The sequence below is a fragment of the Vombatus ursinus genome, unplaced genomic scaffold, assembly GCF_900497805.2.
Source record: "Vombatus ursinus unplaced genomic scaffold, bare-nosed wombat genome assembly UNPS02014786.1, whole genome shotgun sequence".
NCBI classification, from domain to species: domain Eukaryota; kingdom Metazoa; phylum Chordata; class Mammalia; order Diprotodontia; family Vombatidae; genus Vombatus; species Vombatus ursinus.
In genome coordinates this window covers 44036834-44059060 of record NW_020954564.1, presented here as the reverse complement: position 1 = coordinate 44059060, position 22227 = coordinate 44036834, and the positions used below count along the sequence as shown (strand labels likewise).

The 22227-nt window shown below is 41.8% G+C and overlaps 1 protein-coding gene across 1 annotated transcript in view; it reads right to left on the bottom strand.

The window, feature by feature from the left end:
- Nucleotides 1-6999: 6999 nt before the first annotated feature.
- The window catches only part of LOC114047083 (prostaglandin G/H synthase 1-like), a 48637-nt gene continuing 33409 nt past the window's right edge, over nucleotides 7000-22227 (bottom strand). The window contains exons 6-11 of the mRNA XM_027867791.1: nucleotides 21652-21833; nucleotides 18825-18908; nucleotides 17997-18243; nucleotides 14797-15083; nucleotides 10655-10802; nucleotides 7000-7947 (exon numbers count right to left, since the gene is read on the bottom strand). Coding sequence (XP_027723592.1) covers nucleotides 7592-7947; nucleotides 10655-10802; nucleotides 14797-15083; nucleotides 17997-18243; nucleotides 18825-18908; nucleotides 21652-21833 — 1304 coding nt within the window. The 3' untranslated portion in view covers nucleotides 7000-7591. The remainder of the gene's footprint in view (nucleotides 7948-10654; nucleotides 10803-14796; nucleotides 15084-17996; nucleotides 18244-18824; nucleotides 18909-21651; nucleotides 21834-22227) is intronic.

The following is a 22227-nucleotide window of genomic DNA, read 5'->3' as shown; positions in this document are numbered from 1 at the left end:
TTTCCACTTTAGACTGATTTCAGGACCCCAGACTCGTTTTTACTCCTTTTTAATGTCTCCTTTCCATAGTGAATTGTTCAACACTCCTATATCAAACCTGTTATGTTGTTCCTCCACTTACATCAGGCCTATACAACATATGGCTCTTGGGCAGCCTGCAACCCAACAAAGGATTTCAGGTGGCTGTTCCCTGACCCACAGAAACCAACCATTGTCAGTCTGTCTAACCTATCTGTGGCCTGAAGAAGTTTAGTCTATTTTAATTTTGGCTCCTACCTACTACCAAGTTGTGCAGGTCTGATTTACATCAGTGAAATCTTAGAGATAATGAAGGTGTAGGTTATTTGATGGCCCCTTTGCTATGCATTGTCTTCACCTACGAAGCATCATCATCATCCTAAAAATCCCCTCAGTCACAGAAAAACACAGAACCTTTCCAATCCATGGCTCCTATCTCACTATGATGACCCTGTTTTATGGGAGCATTATCTGTATCTATTTCCAGTCTCTGCCTAGATAAACAATCAAGGACAAGGCAGAGATGGTCATCTGTACTGAGCCTATCTCTATACTTCATCTTTTATGTACAGTCTGAGAAATAATGACATGAAGCAGGATCTATGAAGGCTTCTAGGCAAGATGAAGTCCTAGATCTCATTAGAATATCCCTCCATTCCTAGAGAATCCTTCGTTTCCTCTCAAACCTGAGGTTTTCTGAATCTTACTGTTCAAAGTTAAATGCCAAAGATCAATAGTCTCAGTGCATGAATGTTGTGGCTAAACACGTTCATTGAACGTCCTAAGTCACACATGCAGCAGACAGACTAGGGTGTTTGTAATTCCATGTCATATGGTCTTTAATTGTTGACCCTGATTGAACCACTTTTTGTCTATAGCTTGGTTCCTATTAGCCCAATCTTTGTCTCATTCTCCCTTACCCCTTCTTTCTACCAAATCATATCCTCTCCATTCCTTCTAAACTTAAAAAAAAAATACCATTCCTTTCATCAAACGGAAAGTTTCCCTTGGACAGGGACTGTATCTCCCCCATAAGACTAACTGAGAATCCAAAGACCATAGGATCATAGGGTTTTTAATTAAAGGGACCTTAGAGGTCATCCAATCCAACAATCTTATTTTACAGATATTTAAACTGAGGCCCTTGCTGTGTTTCAGCCTCAGATATGCTACTTAACTCCCTGTGTGATCTTAATTTTTCTGAGATTCAGTCACCGCTTTTTTTTTTTTAACAGAGAGTTGCACTCTACGATCCAGGGTGCTCTGCATCAAATTGATAAGCAGCCTGTGTGCAAAGACCAGTAACTCTCTTCCTCTGTATTTTCTGTCTGGACCATTGAACCACATACTGTAAATAACAGTTGCTTAATACATGTTGCCAGTCAGCTCCTACATCTGCCCATTTGAAGGCCTTTTCAGTACAGAGCCTGAACTCTCTCCTACCATGAAGCTTTTTCTGTTCCTTCTCAACTGTGTATTCTGTATTTATTTTATATTTACTTTGTATATAATTATCTACGAACATATTATATGCACTTCTCTGATACAATGTAAGTTCTTTGAGGGCAAGAACGTTTTCATTTTTTTTTTATTTTGTGTTCTCAATACCAAGCTCAATGCCTGGCACATAGTAGGTGCTTACTAAATGTTTATTGTCTGAATAATTGCATCTATCCCTCAGATTTTTCCCCTAAACCCAGCCCATTCCTAATCCCTCTTGAGCCTCCTCACTGGTGTAGAGGAAAGGGGAAATCCTGAAGGCAATCTGTGGGGACTTAAAATTTACCCAAAGACCAAATACTGAATGGATGTGTGAATACATACGTGGATAGAATGAAGCCACATTTGGACATTATATCTTAGAAACGATATTAATAAGCTGGAGAGCTGCTAGAGGAGAGCAATGAGAATGGGAAGGGTCTTAAGGCCAAACCACGTGAGGGTCTAGAATTGAGGATGTGGGAAAGTTTAGCTTGGAAAAGCATGGAAAGCTACCATTAAATATTTGAAGGGCTGTGCATGAAAAACGGATTAGACTTGTTCTACTTGGTTCAAAAGATTAAACTAGGAACAGAAGGGAGGGAAGTGGCCAAGAGCAAGTTTGGGCTTGATATAGAGAAAAGCTCCATGACAATCAGAGCTGTCCAAAAGTGAAATGCACTTTTGCAGTGGCAGTGGGTTTCCCCCTCATTGTAAGTGTTCAGACAGAAACCAGATGACTACTTGTAAGGTCTGCTAGAGAAAAAGATTCCTATTCAGGCATGAGTTAGAATAGATGGCCTCTGAAGTCCCTGCTGATTCAGGGAACAAGTCAAGAGCAAATGTTTGGGCAAAAAAGATGAATCCTGTATACCCCAGGCCTGGTCCCAGCATTAGCCCCCAGTGCCGGACTGGGCTGCCCTTAGCCTCCCACACATCTGTTGTTCTGGCCCTAATGCTGTCCTTCATCATGCTAGCTACCTAAGTGGTGTCTTTCTTTTTTTTCAATTAGAATCTAAAGAGAGAAGGCAAGAATGAAGACTATGCTGGGTTAATCCTTGGGAACATCCTTTTTGTTTGCCAGCCCCTCCCTCTCCTTGGTACCAAACCCCTTCCCCAAGAGCTAAGCCTCCTCTTTCGCCTTCTCCAGACTCTCAAGCCTACCTACTCACAGTCTTACACTTTGTCTTGTTCTCCATCACCCTCTTTCAAGTCTCGAAAGCTGCTTATTCACACAGAGGTATCAATGATCATTATAACCACACACCATAGAATTTACATGGGAGTAGGAAGCAATGCCTTATCTCAAAGAAATGAAGCACTAATGGTGGGATTTCAGGGATAGGGGCACTCTGGTACCCCTTAAATACCACTCCAAATCAAGTTGACATAGTTCTAGTCAAGACAAGATGTGCGCAATGAAAATTTTTCCATATATTCAAAAGGCCAGCTTTTACTTCAGGCATCTGAACCAAGGGATAGTAATACTCTCATAAAAATGTTAGACCTGGAAGTTACTTTAAGAACACAACATTAGACAGACTAGTACAGTGGATAGGGTACATCGATTCAGGATGACCTGCTTTCAGATGCCGCCTCTGCTACTGCCTGTGTGGCCTTGGGGCAAGTCATTTAACTTCCCTGGGCCTCAGTTTCCTCAGCTATAAAATGAAGGGGTTGGACTAGATGGTGTCAGTGGTCTCGTCAAGATTTAGATCTAAAATCCCGTGATAAACATAGGCTGTCAGAAGTAAAAGGGACCTTAGATAAATCACCCAGTCTAGCCTTTTAATTTTATAATGATGAAACTGACACTAAAAAGGATGCCAGAGAAATGCCTTCAAATCACCCAGCAAATTAGGGGCAGAGCCTGGTACTAGAACCCAAGTGGACAAGATGAAACAGTGTGATAACTCCTTGCATTTACATAGTGTTTTAATTTACCAAAAAATAATTTACAAACATTGTCTCATTTGATCCTCACAACAACCCTGTGAGGTGAGTAGATTAAGCATTATTTTACAAGGGAGAAACCAAGGGAAGTAACTTGGCTAATGTACACAGATTAGGAATAGAGTCAAGGGCTGGAACCCAGATGGCTATATACACCAATAAAAGCCTAGGGTGGCAGTTCTGTTTCTCAGCATGAGATGGGTCTGTATGATGCAAAATAATGTGTGTTATTGAGAAGAGTCTCTCTCTCTCTAGCACTGGAGATTTTGTGGTAGCTTCAGGGAAATGGATAAGTAAAGAGACTGGTTCAGTGGGTTTCCAATTAGCCACTTGTTCAGGAGAAGTGAAACTTTCAATGAATTCAATTAGTTGAGTGATAGAGATTTCCCACTCCTAGGTTGGGGGATTAGTATCAAAATCAGAGAAACAGGCATTTCCAGAGTGACCTTCCCATGGCCTTGTTAGCTAGGCCACACTGGAGAACTCACCACGAAGAGAAAACTTTCTTTATGGGAGCTATCCAATTTCTCCAGTGGGCCATCTCCTTTAATCCTGACTCCCTCTCTGGGCTTGGAGTCAGAAAAGTTACCTCTGAGAGACCAGAGGGAAGAGACCAGTCATTCACATCCCTTATGGAGACCTCACTTCCCCTCCTCCCATCTAGTGGCTTATGCTTTAGCCCACCTGCTCTGATCTTCAGTATAAAGACCAGGTTCCCTCCCCTCACTCCTGCCAACAAAAAGACTGAGATCATAGGGGCAGCTAGGTGGCGCAGTGGATAGAGCACCAGCCTTGAAGTCAGGAGGACCTGAGTTCAAATCCGGCCTCAGACCAAACACTTGATACTTACTAGCTGTGTGACCCTGGGCAAGTCACTTAACCCCAATTGCCCAAAAGAAGAAGAAGAAGAAGTGTACAAGACTGAGCTCATAATGTCTTGGCAAGGGCCATAAATTCAGAGTCAGAGATCTGACTTCAAGTACTGACTTAGGTGGGTCCCTCCCATCCACTGGACTTCGGTTTCCTCAACTAGAAAACAGAAAGATTAGTTAAATAATCTCTAAGGTCCCATGCAAATCTAACATTCTAAATTCCAAGATCTTTTCCATTTCTAATATCTTATGTGCAAGGTTCTTTTCAGCTCTGAAATTATATAATTCCACAACTTATTGTATCTCTAAAGCCTAGTCTAAGGCTAAGCTTAGAAGTCAAGAATCTCTGAGGTGAAAGAAACTTCAGAGGTCATCTAGATCAACTTTACCTAAACCAGAACACCCTTCTACCCTGAATAGGAGCATCTCGCCTCTCCTCTGCAGGCTTCAGAGATGGTAACTGGTTCCACTTTGGGCCAACTTCAAGTGCTAGGAAATTCTTCATTCACTTAAACCCAAGTCTCTCTCTGCAACTTCCATCCATGGTTATTCATTCCTACCAAGCCGATCAAGGTGCTTGGTAAATTCTTACCATTTTTTTCATGACCCTATCATGCCAGAATTAGGCCTATTGTCCATCATCCTTCCCCCCAGAGATGAGCCAGGCTTAAGAGTCCTGAGCTATCTCCTTTCTGGGCAGCAACTGTGTGGCGGGAAGAATGATGGTCAAGGGGTCAGAGACTCAAATACTGCCTGGGTGGCTCTGGGCAAGCCATTTAACTTCTCGAAGCCTCACCTCAATTAATTCACCTGTAAAATCAGATAATAATTGTACTCCCTACCTCACAAGTTGTTGTGAGAAAAGTGCTTTTGAGATATTATTTATTATTAATCCCTGTTTCGCATCTTCCTAGCCATGATACCTTTATGGACTTCAACTTCCCAATCTAGAAAATGGGTATGACAATTCTCTGCTCTGTGCAGCTAATCTATAGGGTTATTGTAAGGATCAGATGAGATAACATATGTGAAATTGTCTTGAAAACTCATGCATTATTCAAGGTATTTTCAGTCTTCTATACACACACACACACACACACACACATATACACACACACACACACAAACACATACATATTTCATCTTTCCTTTCCAGGAGGAAAACATCTAATAAATACCTTCTCACCAAGGTAAGTGATCTTGAAAAAAATCACCTAACTCTCTTGGATTCAGTTTTCTTATCCATAAGAGATACTAATAATACTTGTACTACCTATCTTATAAGGTTTTTGTGAGGAAATTGCTTTGTAAAATGGAAAGTGCTATAAAAATATTGTTATTGTTGTTCTCATTAAGACCCCTTATGAAAACCCAGAAAGGAAAGAGCTTAGTGAAAAAGTTCAAAGACAAAAATCAATGCAGCTAAAAATAAAAACAAAATAGGTAACTGGAATGGGGGGGAATCTTTGTAGCGATTTTCTGTAATAAAGGTCTCCTTTCTAAGACATATAAAGAAATTGATTCAAGTTTATAAGAATAAGAATCACTCTCCAAATAACAAGTGGCCAAAGGACATTGAAAAGGCAGCTATCTAAAGAAGAAATCCAAGCTATGAATAGTCATATTGAAAAAAAAATAATCCATATCAAAAATAATTAACTAAATGTAAATCAAAGAAAGTCTGAGGTCCTACCCCAGTCATCAGACTGGTAAAGTTGACCCAAAAAAAGGAAAATGATAAACGTTGAAGAGGCTATGTGAAAAACAGGCTCATTAATGCACTATTAGTGGAACTATGCAATTGGTACAATAATTCTAGAAAGCAGTTTGGAATTATACCCAAAAAATCACTAAACAATATATACTCTTTGAACTACCCCTACCAGGCATAAACTGCAAAAAGATCAAAGAAAAAAGGAAAGGATCACATGTATGAGAATATTTATAGCTGCACTTATTTTGTAGCAAGGAACTGGAAACAAAGTGGATATTCATTCATCAATTAGGAAATAACTGAACCAATTATGATATATGAAAGCAATGAAATGCTATTGTGTTGTAAGAAATAATGAAAAAGTTTCAGAGAAACCTGGGAAGACTTGTATGAACTGATACAGAGTAAAGTGAGTGGAAAGAGAATAATTATAAAATAACAAACAATTTTGAAAGGCTTAAAAACTCTGATCAATGCAATGACCAATCACAATTCCAGAGGACTGATAATGAATCAATCCTATCCACCCCCTGATGGAGAGGTGATGGATGAATTCAGGGTACAGAATAAAACACATTTTTTCAGATATACACAATGTACAGATTTGTTTTGTTTGACTGTATTTGTTACAATAGTTTTTTTTCTTTTTTCTTTTCTTTTTTTTTAATGGCAGGAGAAATGAGAGAGAGAAAACTAGACTTTTGTTCATCAAAAAAAAAAAATAGCTAGGAAAAGGATTTGAGCCATAATGGTATTTAAAGCACTATGATCACCAGATCAACATGGGTAAATCAGAGAGGTTTAGAGGAAAAATACCATTCACCTCACATTGCATAGAAAAGTGACAGAAGGAAAATAGTACAAATAGGGCCAGGCACATGGTGGTATGTACACACCTGTTTCTAGGGTCAAGAAGGCAGTGGAGGAGCTGCAGTTCCAAGTGAGCAGGAGACAAGCAGGAAGCAACTTTGAAAAGATAATTTTATTAGCCTCAGCTGAAGACCCAGGACCTCTTGGGAAATCCAGGGCCAGAGATGAGTACATACTGTCAGGGTCAGCTGCTCCCTCTTCCTGTCCATGGTAACTATCACCAACAATCCCCCAGAAATCCACAATGCAAACACACTAGACTGGACATGAGGGCCATGAAAAGATCCCACTTTGCCCCCTTTCTCCAGCAACCCCACCTCATATCTGAGGTCAATGGCATTTCCCTGGGCCCTGAGCTCATGGAAGAGTCCTTCCCTAGATGAGCAAAGTTCTCTGAGTGACTCATTTGGAGAGGACAGAGGAAATCAGTGCTTTAGAAAACCACATTAGGTTCTGGGGGTTCCAGAAAGCCAGTCAATATTCAGGAATGTCTATCAGAAACCAAAGTTCTAGAGGACTATTCAAGAAATCCAACACTCTGGAACACTAGCTAGGAGTGCAGTGCTCCAGAACATCTGGGAAAGCCAACTAAGGATCCAACACTCTGGAACATGAAACCAAGAACCCAAATTCCAGATCGCAGAACAGGAACCACAGACAGCCTTCTGGAATACCAATGCTTCTCTCACAGTTCAGTAGATGGCCTCTTTACCTTCTGCTTGTCCACTTGGTCTGGGTCAGGCACATGGAATGAGACATAAGGACATGTTTTGACGTTGAGACAAACTAGTTTCTGCAACGTGGCTGTCTTGACAATATTGAAGCCTGTCTCACCACCAAATGTGCTTGGCTTCCAATACTCAGGAGAGCATATGGGGTTCCCCAAGAGCCCTTTGAGGGAGAAGGGGGCCCCAATCTCCACCATGCTCTCCCCAAAGATAGAATTAGGCAGAGATTTCTCTAGAAGCAAGCCTGGGTAGAACTCCAAGGCATCGATGTCTCCATATAGCTCCTCCAGCTCTGCTGAATTCTGCTTCTCTCCTACAAAGAGGGAAGGAGGAAACAGATCAGATCAGTTCCTCCCCATATCTTAGAAATAAAAAGGCATATGCCCAGGGCAACATTGGGAAGTAACCTTCCCTATACACCCTTAGAGGCAGTGTGGTCTATGAGAAAGAACAATAGACTTGGGATCAGACAATTTGGTGGAGTAGTGAGTAGTGTCAGACCTAGAGTCAAAGTCCTGAATTCTACCTCAGATATGTAGTAGCTGTAGGAATCTGATCATTTAACCACTCTCAGTCTATTTCCTCATCTGTATAATGAAAATAATCACAGCACCTGCTTCACAGAGTTTCAGGGGTCAAGTGAGATGATAAGTATTGAGTACTTTGTAAACCTTGAAGTGCTTTATAAGTCTAAAATATTATCATCATTGTCACCATCATCTTAGATTTTTCACTTCTGGGCCATGTAATATTGGGCAGGACACTCAATATAGAGGTAGCATGCCATAGTGGCTTAGAGTCAGGAAGACCTGGGTTCAAATCCTACTTCAGACATTCACTAACTGTAACTCTGGGCAAGTCATCTAACCTCTATGTGCCTTAATTTCCTCATCTATAAAATAAGGGAGTTGGATTCAGTGGCATCTAAGGACCCTTCCAGCTCTAAATCTGTGACTCTATGAGCCTGTGATCTGTATATGAGCCTTAGTTTCTTCTTCTGAAAAATAAGGACAACATCAACCCTCCCTTTAACACAAGAGTATTAGGCTAGGCCCAAATGTGATTTTTGGTGGGAAAACTCACTATGGGCAACAGATAACATGAACTAAGAAATGCATATTTTCAGGAAAGATTAAAATTTAAAATACACAGGAAGTCCTTCAGATCTATTATCTAACAAATGTATCAATAGTTAGAAATTTAATCTCTATAAATGAATTTGAATCTAAGTCTACTACATAGAGAATTGGAGCTAGCCAGGTGCTAAGAGAGACAAAAGAGAAAGTACAGAGAAAAGGATGACAAGGACGGTAATTATCTATGTTTCGTGCTAGCCCAGTCCATCAAGGACCAACAAAGTTGAATTGGGCTCATAGCCCAATTCATTGGCCCACTCCAATATCAGGTCATTCATTAAATGGCTACATAAGATTGTATAAAATGCTTAAATCATCAAACATCCAAGCTACTCTGAGTCTCCAGGGCCTTGACTTGACTCAAGGAGAAGCCAAGAGAAGACGGTCATAGGAGGTAAATGGATATGAAAGTTCTTGGGAAAGTATAAGGCATCATATAAGTGTAGAGCCTCCCCCGTTTGGAGCTCAAGTGTCATTCCTGGTGACCATGTAGAAATTTAGAGTAAGTCATATCTAACAACATCACTGGGTTAAGGCCCTGTTATTGAATGCTGATACAGAATTCCATGGATATACAAAAAAAATGGATATACTGCCCATTTGAAGGAAGGACAACTTGGAGCTGTCTAGAGGATCAGGTAGGGGGTACCTGGAATACAGCCTCCTCCTTATGTATCTTATTTCCTTAGGTACAGAGCCTTGTGAAAACTCCAAAGGACTGGAGACCTACAGTCACAGCAGCAGAGGTGGTATACCCTAGAAAGGCAGTTTCTGACAATAGGAAAAAGTACCTGCTTGGAGCAAGTCAACTGTCACCAGGAGAAAGAGCCAAAGCTAGGGTGGCACCAAGGCAGGAATCAGTATCAGAGAGATCACAAATACCAAGCTCAGTGGATTGATGTGAATAGGTTAACGTAAGTGAAATGTAACATGGCTAATTAGCAATCTGGCAAAAACTGTCCTAGGTCTCAGTGGGGCTTGAATAATATTAGACTCCCACATGAGCTTCTGAACTCTGTTCTGGTCATTCTACAGTGTTCACTTATGATTCTCTTGTGTTCATCATGACTTTGTTCAAATAGGAAGAAATTGCCTATTCTATTCCCAATTCATGTTTGTACTTTCAGTACCTCTTTTACTTCTGTCCCCTTTTGGGGGAAGGAATCGTAGGCGACAGCCCAAAACAGACATGTCTGAGAAGTAGCCAGGGTGAAGGTAATGAGAAACTGAACATGAGTGGGGTGGAACCCAATATTCTGAGGAACAGCCAGGCTTCCCTAGCAATGAATCAGGCATACAAGCAGATGGTTAGATTACAGAACAGGGAAAGCCAGGTACCCTGAGATTCTGTGAGTCCTAGTAGTGGTTGCCTGTAGCCTCCACGCCAGACAAATGGAACAGATTATTAATGCTAGTAGTAGTGGTGGTGGTGGTGGTGGTGGTGGTAGTAATAGTAGTAGTATGCCTCCCCTCAAGTCTTCCTTGGGAGGCTTTGTTGTGTTTGAAGGTGACCCTGGGGATGCAAAGGCCAAGCCCCTAAGACACAAGTGTTTGTAGGTCCTACACCAAGTTGAAAAGGCTTGAATTATGTTCCCAGTAATAGACCATCCATCTATTGTCCAAGGACCAGCACCAAGTACAGGTGACCAAAATTTTGCCACAGATGCTTAGGAAGACCACACATATTAAAAGTAAAGAGGCTAGCACCTCTCCCTAACAAGAAAGGATCCTCTAAGTATTACGATTCTCAGTACTATTACTGTTAAATTTCAGCCTTATTCCCACAGCCTCCTTTTCCCTTCATCTATTCCAATGCTCAGCCCATGTCATAAACTCCCTTTCTTCTCTGGGGTCAGAGGCTGGGGGAAGCACGGTGCCACTGACCTGTGAGCTCCTGGAAGGAGGTATAGGGCTTCATGCCAAACCGTTTGCGGTATTCATTGAAGGACTGCAGCCTCAGCTCCCGTGACTCCTTAATGGTGCTCACAGCCACATATAACACATGATCGTTGATGTTCCTGACCCCACCAATCTAGGGAAGAAGAGGCACAACCATGTCACAGCCAGAGAGTAGGAGCCATGTCCAAGCATTTAAAAAAAAAAGATCTCTGATTTATGATTTTGGTTCATTAAAACTATGGGTTAGTGAATAAGGTACAATGATACCTATTTATTCCTATATATAGGAGTACTCATAAGATCTAGAACTAGAAGGAACCTTAGGGATCATCTAATCTGATTTTGATAGCTAGGTGGCACAGTCAATAGTGTGCCAGGCCTGGAATCAGGAAGACCTGAGTTCAAATCCGGCCTCAGATACTTACTAGCTGTGTGACCCTGGGCAAGTCACTTCACCCTGTCTACTTCAGTTCCTCATCTGTAAAATGAGCTGGAGAAGGAAATAGCAAACCACTGTAGTATCTTTGCCAAGAAAACCCCAAATGGGGTCACAAAGAGTCAAATATGGTTGAAATGACTCAACAACGACAGCCTGACCTCCTTCTCCCCTTTCTACACATGGAAAACAGATCCAGAACAGTTAAGGGACTTGCCCAATATCAGCTGAAAACGGTAGAGACAGGACTTAAAAACCTGAGTTTTCTGACTCCTCTTTAGACTATTTTCCCACTTCACACTGTCTATAAGGAATAAATTCATCAGGTGAAAAGTGTCAGAGGTTTTCCTACAGAAAACTGTCTTTCCCTGTTTTTTAAAAGCACAGGTGAATGGGAGAGCATCCCCTTTTTCCAGTTACCTGTACCTGCAGGGAGCCTAGCTATTGGGACTGTAAAGCCAGAAGGCAGAAACCACCAGCTACATCCACCTGGTGGCAGCTTTTTAACCACAGGAGAAATAGCCAGGATCCCATAAAGGCAGCTGGGTGGCACAGTGGCCAGGAGTCAGGAAGACCTGAGTTTAAATCTGGCTCAGAAACTTAGCTGGGTAACCCTGGGCAAATAACTTAATACTGTTTGTCTCAGTTTCCTCATCTGTAAAATGAGCTGGAGAAGGAAATGGCAAACCATTCCAGTATCTTTGCCAAGAAAACCCCAAATGTGGTCATGTAGAGTCAGACAGGACTGAACAACAACAATAAATGCCATAGGACTGAAGATCATGTGCTTAGATCTGGGGGACTTAAGAGGTCATCTAATTCAGCCTTTTCATTCTTACAGAGAAGTAAACTGAGGCTCAGAGGGAGGTAGCTTGCCCAGAATCACACAAGTAATAAGTGATAAGGCTGGGATTTGAATCTAGGTAATAATAATAATAATAGCTAGCATTTATATAGTATCTTAAGGTTTGCAAAAACACCTCACAAATATTATCTGATTTGATCATCACAACAACTCTGGGAGGTAGGTGCTATTATGATCACTATTTTACACCTGGGGAAACTGAGGTAGACAGAAGTTAAGTGACTTGCTCTCAGGATCACACACCTAGTATCCACATTTGAACTCAAATCTTCCTGACTCCACATCCAGCAATCTATTCACTGCATCACCAAATCTACCATACACTCCACTCTAGTGTTACAATAATTTGTTAATATTATAATTTGGGCAATTTCTGGGGGAGAAATAATAGAATTTATATTTGGACCAATATACTGCTTTGTGACCTGTAGCATACAAATCACTTTCACGTATGTTATCTCTATCTCTCTCACAGGATTGCTACAAAGAAAGCAACAGATAAACCCTAAAGTCATATAAAATGGGGGCTATTATTACTTCACTTAACCTTCATTTTTGTTATGTTTGTTCTTTCCTTTTACACAAATAATGAAACTGAGGTTCAGAGAGGGAAAACCTAAGGACTCCAACCCAGATTTCATAGGATGATAGTATTTAAGAGCTAGAGAGCATTTAAGAGGTTGCTTCAGGGGCAACTAGGTGTTGCAGTGGATAGAGCACTGGCCCTGGAGTCAGGAGGACCTGAGTTCAAATCCAGCCTCAGATACAACACTTATTAGCTGTATGACCTTAGGCAAGTCACTTACCCCCAACTGCCTCACCAAAAAAGAAAAAAAAAAACACCTCACCCAAAGACCTTCCTTTGACAGACAAGGCTCTGGGCCCCTGAGAGTGACCTGCCCAAGGACACTTAAGTAGTAAGCTGGGATTTGAACCCACATCCTCTCACTCCAAATTCAATACCTTTTCTACACTACCATTTTTCAGGGTATGTCTGCATATTTTTGTTTCCTGTTGCAGGATTTCATTTTAAGAGTATTTTGTTTATTTGGAGCAATATCATGATACCACTGCACTACAAACTAATAAATATTGCTGCTGATGGCATTGTAATCACTACAGAGCAATCCTCTCTATGTTCCTCTACATGTACCTTTTTTGTGTTGCTTTGTTTTTTGCTAGGCAATGGGGTTAAGAGACTTGCCCAGGGTCACACAGCTACTAAGTGTCAAGTATCTGAGGCTAGATTTGAACTCAGGTCCTCCTGACTCCAGGGCCAGTGCACCACCTAAATGCCTCTACATGTACCTTTTTTTTTTACACTAGGCCTGTGATTGTATTGGTATAAAGAACTCCCAATGAGAAAATTCCCTCTACCAACATAGATCAGACCCTACTCTACAACTTACTATTGCCCGGGAGCACTGAGAGGTTCAGTGCCTTGCCCAGGGTCATACAGCCAGTGGGTGTTAGGTAAGGGACTTGAACCCAGGTCTACCGGACTCTAAAAGTCACCTGTCAAGTCACTACACCACAGCTGCCTGTCCTATGGGAACCATAAATGTGTTCTGAATTTACTGGCTTCTAGGGATTTCATCTACAGTTGGGATCTGCTGCCACCTGGTGGTTAAGCCTGGCAGCACCTGGTTTAGGGTTTTACATAACCAACAGCTAGCTAATCTTCCCACACTTAGTAAATCAATCAATCAACCAACCAACAATGATTATAGTTATCATCTATATAGTGCTTTATGGTGTGCAAAGTGCTTTACATATGTTAACTCATTTTAGCTGCACAACAATTCTGTGAGGTAAGTGAAATGTATTACCCCCACTTTAGAGAGGAAACTGAGGCTGATCTAGGTTGTGACTTGCCCAGCATGACATAGGTAGCAAGACTCTGAGGCAGAATTTGAACTCATATCTTCCTGACTCTAAATCCAACGCTTTATCCACTGCACAACCCAGCTGTCACTAACAAGCTTTGGTAGTATAGTGAATAGATTGATGGACTTGGAATGAGAAGGACCTGAATTTGATTCATGCCTCAGATACTTGCTTCAGCAAGTCACTTAAACTCTCTCTCAGCCTCAGTTTTCTCATCTGTAACATGGGGGCCATAAATTTGTTGTTCAATCGCGTCCAATTCTTCATGATCCCATTTGGGATTTCCTTAGCAAAGATATTGGAGTGGATTGCCATTTCCTTCTCCAGCTCATTTTAGAGATGAGGAAACTGAGGCAAACAGGGTTAAGTAATTTTCCCAGGGTCACATAACTACTAAGTGTCTGAGGCCAGATTTGAACTCAGGAAGATGAGTCTTCCTGACTCCAGTCCTGGCATTTTATCCACTGTGCTACCGAGCGGCCCTGAGTGATAAACAGCACCCACCTAACAGAGCTGTTGTGAGGATCAAGTGAGACAGCATGGGTCAAGTGTTCTGTAGACCTTAAAGTATTATATAATTGAGAGATGGTAATAATAACGATAATAATAATAATGATATGTTACAACATGCCTGGCACTGTGTACTGGAATACAAGTACAAAGAATGAAAGAATCTGTATTCCTGAGGAGCTAACAGAATAAATGATTGCTTTCCCAGTCAACTCTGTTTTCAAAAGAAGTAAAAAAAAAGTTTCCTCATTGCAACAACAAACACTTGTATCCTGCACTGTACCTTCTTGTGACAGAGCCAGGATCCAAAGCCAAGCCTTCTGAACCCACTGCCATTGCTTTTTCCATCGCTGCCTCATTTTGGTAATGGCAGAGGTGGGATGGGAGAGTGGGAATGGGGGGGGGGGTCAGCCCTGTCCTGGGACCTACCTGGCCTGCCCTCTGTCGGGAGAAGGCTTCCACCAGGGCTTCCACACCATAGTCCAAAAGCATGGAGGTGTTGAACACAAACTGCTCATAGCTGTATTCCTGTTGTCCCACCACAAAGGAGTCAGGCATGAGAGGGTGCCAGTGGTAGAGATGGTTAAACTCCACAGAGATGCGGTTTTGATACTGAAACTGGACTCCAAAAAGCATTTCTGGGTCAAACTTCAACTTCAAGAAGTAGCCACTGAGGTGCTGCACGTAATCCTCAATGACGATCTTGATAGTCTCCCCTAGAGGGATTGATCAGGACAGAAGGGTCAGAGGACAGAGAGGCAACAGGCCATGGCTCATGCCTCCCTTTCTTGACCTGAGCTAGGTCACGAATGAGGCAGTGTCCAGAGAGGCAAAGTAATGTCATACAAAGACTACCAGATTTGGGGGGTCAGACAACCTGAGCTCATATCCTTGGTCTGCTACTTACTACCTCTGGGACTTTGGGTAAATTCCTTGACAGTCAGGCCTCAATGTTCTTATCTGTAAAATGAGAGGGTTGGACTAGATAATCTCTGAAATCTCAAATCTGGGATCCTATCTGGGGACTCCAGACCCTCCTGACCCCTCAAATTCCCTAAAGGCTCAAAAGGCAGATTCTTCAAGGGTCTCAGGTGCCATTACACAAGGGAAAACCAACCCGCTAGTCTCAGAAAAGGCAAAGCACTTTTTTAGCTGATAAGGAAGTTGAGATGAAATGATGGCCTCAAGCATGTAGGTAGAATTAAAGAATGTTACAGCTGCATTGCACCTAATCTAATGTTCAAATTTTGAAAATGACAGGTCATTGAGATCCATAGAGGTTATGGGATTTGCCAAAGGTGATACAAGAAATAAGTAGAATAGATGCAGATTTTTACATTGATTTTGTTTTTCTTATTTTTAATTTTTCAGTAATGGGGTAGAAAGGTCAATGGAGAAAAAGGAAACATTTGTTAATTGAAATATAAAGTACAATATAGAAATAAGTATCATAAGATTCAAATCCAGGTCCCCTGTAAAGTCCAGCATTCTTTCCATGACATTATACTATCTACTTAATATCTATTCACTCTTTCAGCCAAACACAGAAGAAACTCTTAGTGCCCCAGAATGAGTGCTGAGAATCTTAATCACAGGTTTCTCTCTATCCAATTTGCTGAATGACCTTTAGCCAGTTATTTGACGTCTCTGATCCCTAAGTACTATTACCAATGAAATACAACTGACTATCCTGACACACAGAGACCTTAGCTGGAGGAGAAAAAGATGAGAAGGGGGTGAGGTAGATGGGCATATGACTGCTAGAGATCACTCAACTCTTGCTTGTCCATTTATCTTGCATCTTTTACTCTCCTGGATTTTTCCTGTCTCTCCTCCAAATCCCTGGTGAATTATACTAATTCTAGTTGAGACAAGTCCCCATCCTATAACTTCCCCCTAGAGAAGCCTATCTGTTCAAGAGGACAGGAACTGATGAGTCAGAGGGAAAGGAGGGAAAGAGAGGGTCACCAGAGTAATGGCAGGGAGGGACCCTTCAGGCTGGCTAAGCAGGAAATGGTCTGACATTCAGGCTACAGTGGCCCCAACCCCAGGAATACCCAGTCCCTGAATCATCCCTGCTCTAACCAACAAAGAAGCAGGCAGGTGGGAAACATTCAAAAAAAACTCAGGTAAGGCGCTCTTCGTTGGAGGGCCTCACACAATCTGCTACACAGCCTGGGAGAAAGGAAGGAATTCCTCACCAGGGCCTTCCCCTCTCCTGGCAGGGGTGGTTTGTGGGGACACAGAAGCCTCTCCCAGCCAGAGTGGTGGATTGAGAAGTGATGTGAACTTGGAAGAGCTTATTAAATTTGAGTATAAAAACCTCACACTCACCAGCTATGATAGATAGCTTAAGGTTAATTTGTACCTGATAGGATTTTTTTTTCATTTTCATCTACAACAATTTATTTCAAACGTCCAACATGCTCCTTTATATATCAATGGCAATTGATGTTTCACAAATTTTAGTGAACTTGTGATTATATCCTTCAATCATAAAATAAATTAATATAAAATTCAAACTACTAAGTGTGAGTACCAGCACTGGGAAGCTTCTGAATGTATAAAGTACTTGTCCTATTCATGCCTTTGTCCTCTGATTTATGATTGTGCCCACTTTCTAACTACTCTGTGCATATTTTCTATGTATCTAGTTATTTTCATGTTATCTCTCCCATTAGATTAGGAGCTCCTTGAGGGACATGTTTTTGTCTTTCTGCTCCCTTTGGTACAATGCTGAGCATATAGTTGACATTTGATAAATCTTTATGACCAGCTAACTTGTAATTAAAAGTTATGAGAATCTACATGTATTCAGCTAATGTAATCACTAAAGAAGATTATTAGTTCAATAAATGTACTAATTAGTTAGAAGAAGGAAAGCTAGAGTAATGGATTTAATTCACTTCCTTATCTATAGTGAGCTGGACTCCCCTGTGGAAAGAATGCAATGGTAGACAAGAGAGAACCTTGTTAACAAGAACTTTGAATTTCCCTAGAGGAATAGGAACAACTAGGATCCTAAGCCCTTCCACACTACATCCCCTGGCCTAGCCTCCTAGAAGCAGACCTGGCTAACACAGGATAGTGGGGGAAAGGAATGAGCTTTATATAATAGTTATCATATATGCCGCATTTTAAGGTTTTTCAAAGCACTTTACAAATATTTTCTCATTTTATTCTCATAACAATAACCCTGGGAGGTAAATGCGATTATGATCCCCATTTTGCAGATGAGGAAAGTGAGGCAGACAGAGGTTAAGTGACTTGTCCACAGTCACACAACCAGTAAGTATCTGAGATCAGTTATGAGCTCTGGTCTTCCTGACCCCAGGTCTAGTGATATATCCACCGCACCATCTACCTAGAAGGGAGCTCCACACATAAAAAGTTAGAAAACAACCTAGAATGTCAGCACAAGAGATCTAGGCAAGTGACATCTAGCTGTTTGCCAAAGATCACATAGCTAGTGCTTGGTATATAGCCAAAACTCAACCTCAAGTCCAGTGCCTTTTGTTTTATCATGTTTCCCAATACTCCCCAATCTGCTCCCAAATGCAGGCTTTGGGGAGAGGAGCCTATGGCACTCTCTTGAGGAATCTGGACTCAGGGACAGATCTTCCACTCACCTATGAGGATGAGTCGGGTCGTCTGAAAGAGCTGCTCATCATTCCAGGTGGGGTGCTCAGCTTGCAAGAGGTCACAGACACGGTTGTGTTCCCGAAGCCAGATTGTAGCATACATCATGAGGCCTGGGAGCAGCCCAAACACCTCCTGGCCCACAGCCATCTGTTGGGTTTCAGGCACATTTGCAGGGTACTTCATGTATGCGTGAGTCTCAGCCACTGATGGCGGATACATCTCCCCATCCACCATCTACAACAGAATCATCCATGGACTTGATCACCCATGGAAGGTCAGAGCTCATCTCCTCTAGCATCCTACCTAGAACAGGAGTCTCAGGAGCAATGCTGACAAGTGGCCTTCCAACCTTCTCCACTGGCAGGGAATTCAGTTTCTCCTAAGGCAGCCAGTCCTATTGCTGGACAGTTCTGATGATTAAGAAATCTTATGCTGTGCTCAAATCTGTCTCTGTTAACTATTTAAATTTCTGTCATGATAGCCTTGAAGAGATTTGAAGTCAGTTGCAATGTAACCTCTTCATCCATCAGGCAACCCTGCCCCTGTTCCTGCCCCTGAACCCACTCCATCTCCTCATTTTGTATACTGGACTCTCAGGGGTAGTGTGGAGAGGGGTAGGGGACCATAGGATCATTGGGCATCTCCACCTCCCAGCTGAACGCTTCTCACCCAAGGCACACCCAAAGGAAAGGAAGCCCTTTGCGCCTTAGAAGACTGATCCCACCCCCATCCCATACCAAACCTTCTGCACCTCCTTCTGGCCACTCCAGGGCAGGCAAGTGCTCAGACTTTATTTCTGAGAACCCCAGAACTACCTGAAACTTCAGCTTCCCATCCTCAAAGAGGCGGAGTTGGTGCTGGCGCGCCAGGCTGTTTCCATAAATGTGGCTAAGGTCCACCTGAAGAAACCAGAGAGAGGACTCAATTAATTTGGTCAAGTTTTTCCTGCCAGTAAATTAGGACTTTGAAGGGAGGTTAAGATAAAATATAGACACTAATGCCAAGGCAAGGGATAGAGTATGAAGATACTTCCAACCAGACAGGTCAGCAGAACTCCAGGTGTGACAAGTACAAGTAGGCCAGGCAACCCCAGCTCAATGGGCAAACCACCATCCCCAGGACCCATGGCATGACAGGCCAGCCACCAGTCCCAGAGGCCCCTGTGCACAAAGCCAGTGACCAGGTTCTTGGCCCCAGCACAAGAAGCTTTGGACAGTGCCCCCTGTATGCCAGGAACAGAGTTCAACTTTAAAAGTCATGAAATAGGCTGGAAGACGAGAATAAAAAACAAAAACAAAAACAAAAAGCCCTAACCATAGAAAGCTACTATGGCATCAAGGAAGATCAAAACACAAAATCAGAAGAGGAACAAAAATGTCAAAATGCCTACATGCAAAGCCTCAAAGAGAATATGAACTGATCTCAAGCTCAAAAAGTCTACCTAGAAGAGCTCAAAAAGGATTTTTGAAATCAAATAAGAGATGTAGAAGAAAAATTGGGAAAAGAAATGAGAGTGATGCAAGAAAATCGTGAAAAAAGAGTCAACAACTTGGAAAAAGAAAACAACTCCTTAAAGAGTAGAATTGGTCAAATGGAAATACAAGTACAAAAATACACTGAAGAAAAGAACTCCTTAAAAGTAGAATTGGCAAAATGGACAAGGAAGTACAAAAGCTATGTGAAGAAAATAATTCCTTAAAAATTAGAACTGGGCAAGTGGAAGCTAATGACTCTATGAGACATCAAGAATCAATCAAACAAAAGCAAAAGAATGAAAAAAAAAGAAGAAAATGTAAAATATCTCATTGGATAAAGAACTGACTTGGAAAATGGACCCAGGGGAGATAATTTAAGAATACTGAGCTACCTGAAAGCCATGATCAAAAAAAGAGCCTGGACAGCATCTTTCAAGAAATTACCAAGGAAAACTGCTCCAATATCCTAGAACCAGAGGGTAAAATGACATTGAAAGAGATCCCAAAATGAAAAGTCCCAGGAATATTATAGCCAAATTCCAGACCTCTCAGGTCAAGGAGAAAACACTGCTAGTAGCCAGAAAGAAACAGTTCAAATATCAAGGAGTTGCAGTCAGGATTACACAGGACTTAGCAGCTTCCACATTAAAGGAGTGGAGGGCTTGAAATATGATATTCCAGAAGGCAAAGGATCTAGGATTACAACCAAGAATCAAATATTCAGCAAATTGAGCATAATCTTTCAGGGGAAAAAATGGACTTTCAATGAAATAGGAGACTTTCAAAGTATCCAAATGAAAAGACCATACAAGACTCAAGAGAAGCATAAAAAAGTAAACAGAAAGGAAAAAAAATTATGCAATAAGGTTAAACTGTTTACATCTCTATATGGGAAGATCATGTTTGTAACTCTTAAGAATTATATCTCTCTTAGGGCAGTTAGAAGGCTTATACATAGACAGAGGGTACAGATATAAGTTCACTGTGATGGGATGATAACCAGAGAAGTCTGATAGAAAGTAAGCTGCCTGAGAGCAGGGACTGGATAATTTGGTTTGGGTCTTTGGTCTTATATCTCCAGTGCCTGGCACAGGATAGATGATTGCTAAATGCTTATTGACTGACTGGAATTCTTGGATGCACAAGAGTGCATGTACACACATACAGACACACACAGGCACATACATAAACACATGAACACAGACATATACACATGCCTACATACACTGTACACATTTACACACATGCACATAGATACTCATGGATACATGCATGCACACATATAAACAGACACACATGCACACACACATACAGAAAAGTACTCTTGGGGAGAGTAAAGTCACTTTGTATTTAGAACCTTCAGTCTCATTATCATTACCAAGTCACATTTCTATAAAACTTTAGTCTACAAAGAACCCTGTCTATGACCACCTGAGGTAAATAGGCACTTTGTAAGGATTAGTGGCCCATTTTGCAGATGAAGCAACTTCTCAGACAGATAAAGTGACTTCCCTAGGGTCATATAGCTTAGATCACTGAATCTGGAGTCAGAGGCTGTTACTTCTCACCTGTGTCACCTTGGACAAATGACTTGCCCTGTATAATACTCAATTTCTTCATCTGTAAAATAAAAAAACCTAAGAGCTATTTCAGCCCTAAATATTATGATGATGGGTTAGAGCCACAACTCAAATACAGGTTGCAGGGTCACAGATTTAGACTGGAAAGGAATCTCAAAGCTCACCTAGCCTTAACTCCCTTATTTTGTAGACAGGGAAATTGAGGCCTTGAGAGGGGAGCTTAAGTCACATAAGTAGGAAGGAGCAAAGTCAGGATTCGGCCCTGGGTTTTTTGCCTCCATATTCCACACTTCCCACCACACCACAGTATCTCCCTGTCTTCTAACTCCAAAGATCTCTCCCACTCCAAAAGGGACTTTGATGATCAAGTCCATTCTTCTTGTTTTTCAGATGAGGAAACTGAGGCCTCAAGAAGAGAAATAACTTGCTCAAGGTGACAAAGTCAGATCCTTTGACTACAAATGTCAAGGTCTTTACATGAATTCATGTTATATTTAATAAATATAAAAAAAGTTGCAGGGAGAGTATCCCACTAGGGACAGCCCTGGAATGGGGGTAAACGAGGAGAGGACCTAGGAAGGACTTACCCCATGGCCCAGGGCTTTAGTGAAGCCAGGGCCCATCTTGCCAGATGTCTTGAAGAATTGATGGGTGAAGTGCTGGGCAAAGAAGGCAAACATAAGATTGGTCCCAAGAGGGTCCGGCACAAACTCATTCCGCATTAGGAAGTGTCGGGCCAGCAACTCTGGGTCTGGCAGCTGCTTCTTCCCTGTGAAGAAAGGAGTCAGGGTGGGACAGGTGAGGAGGTACATATAATCTAGCCAACCAAAGGGACATTGTTTCTCTCCCCTCAATACCTCTAGGGCCCTCCCCCCGCTACCCAACTCAATTAGGTCAGATTGGGTTAATGTACCAAAAAAAGCAAATGATCAAAAGTCTGGAAAGGTGGGTTATAATCTGTTCTGTACACTGTCTCAACTATGTTAGCTTGGGGAAGTTACTGAATATCTTGGAGTTTCAGTTTCATCTGTGATAGGATAACAATTTCTACCTTGCCTACTCCATAGGGCTGTTCCGAGACGCGATTGAGGAAATCACAAAATCTGAGAGTTAGACAGCCCCTCAGATGTCCTCTGGTCCAAATGGCTCCTAAATATGCTCAA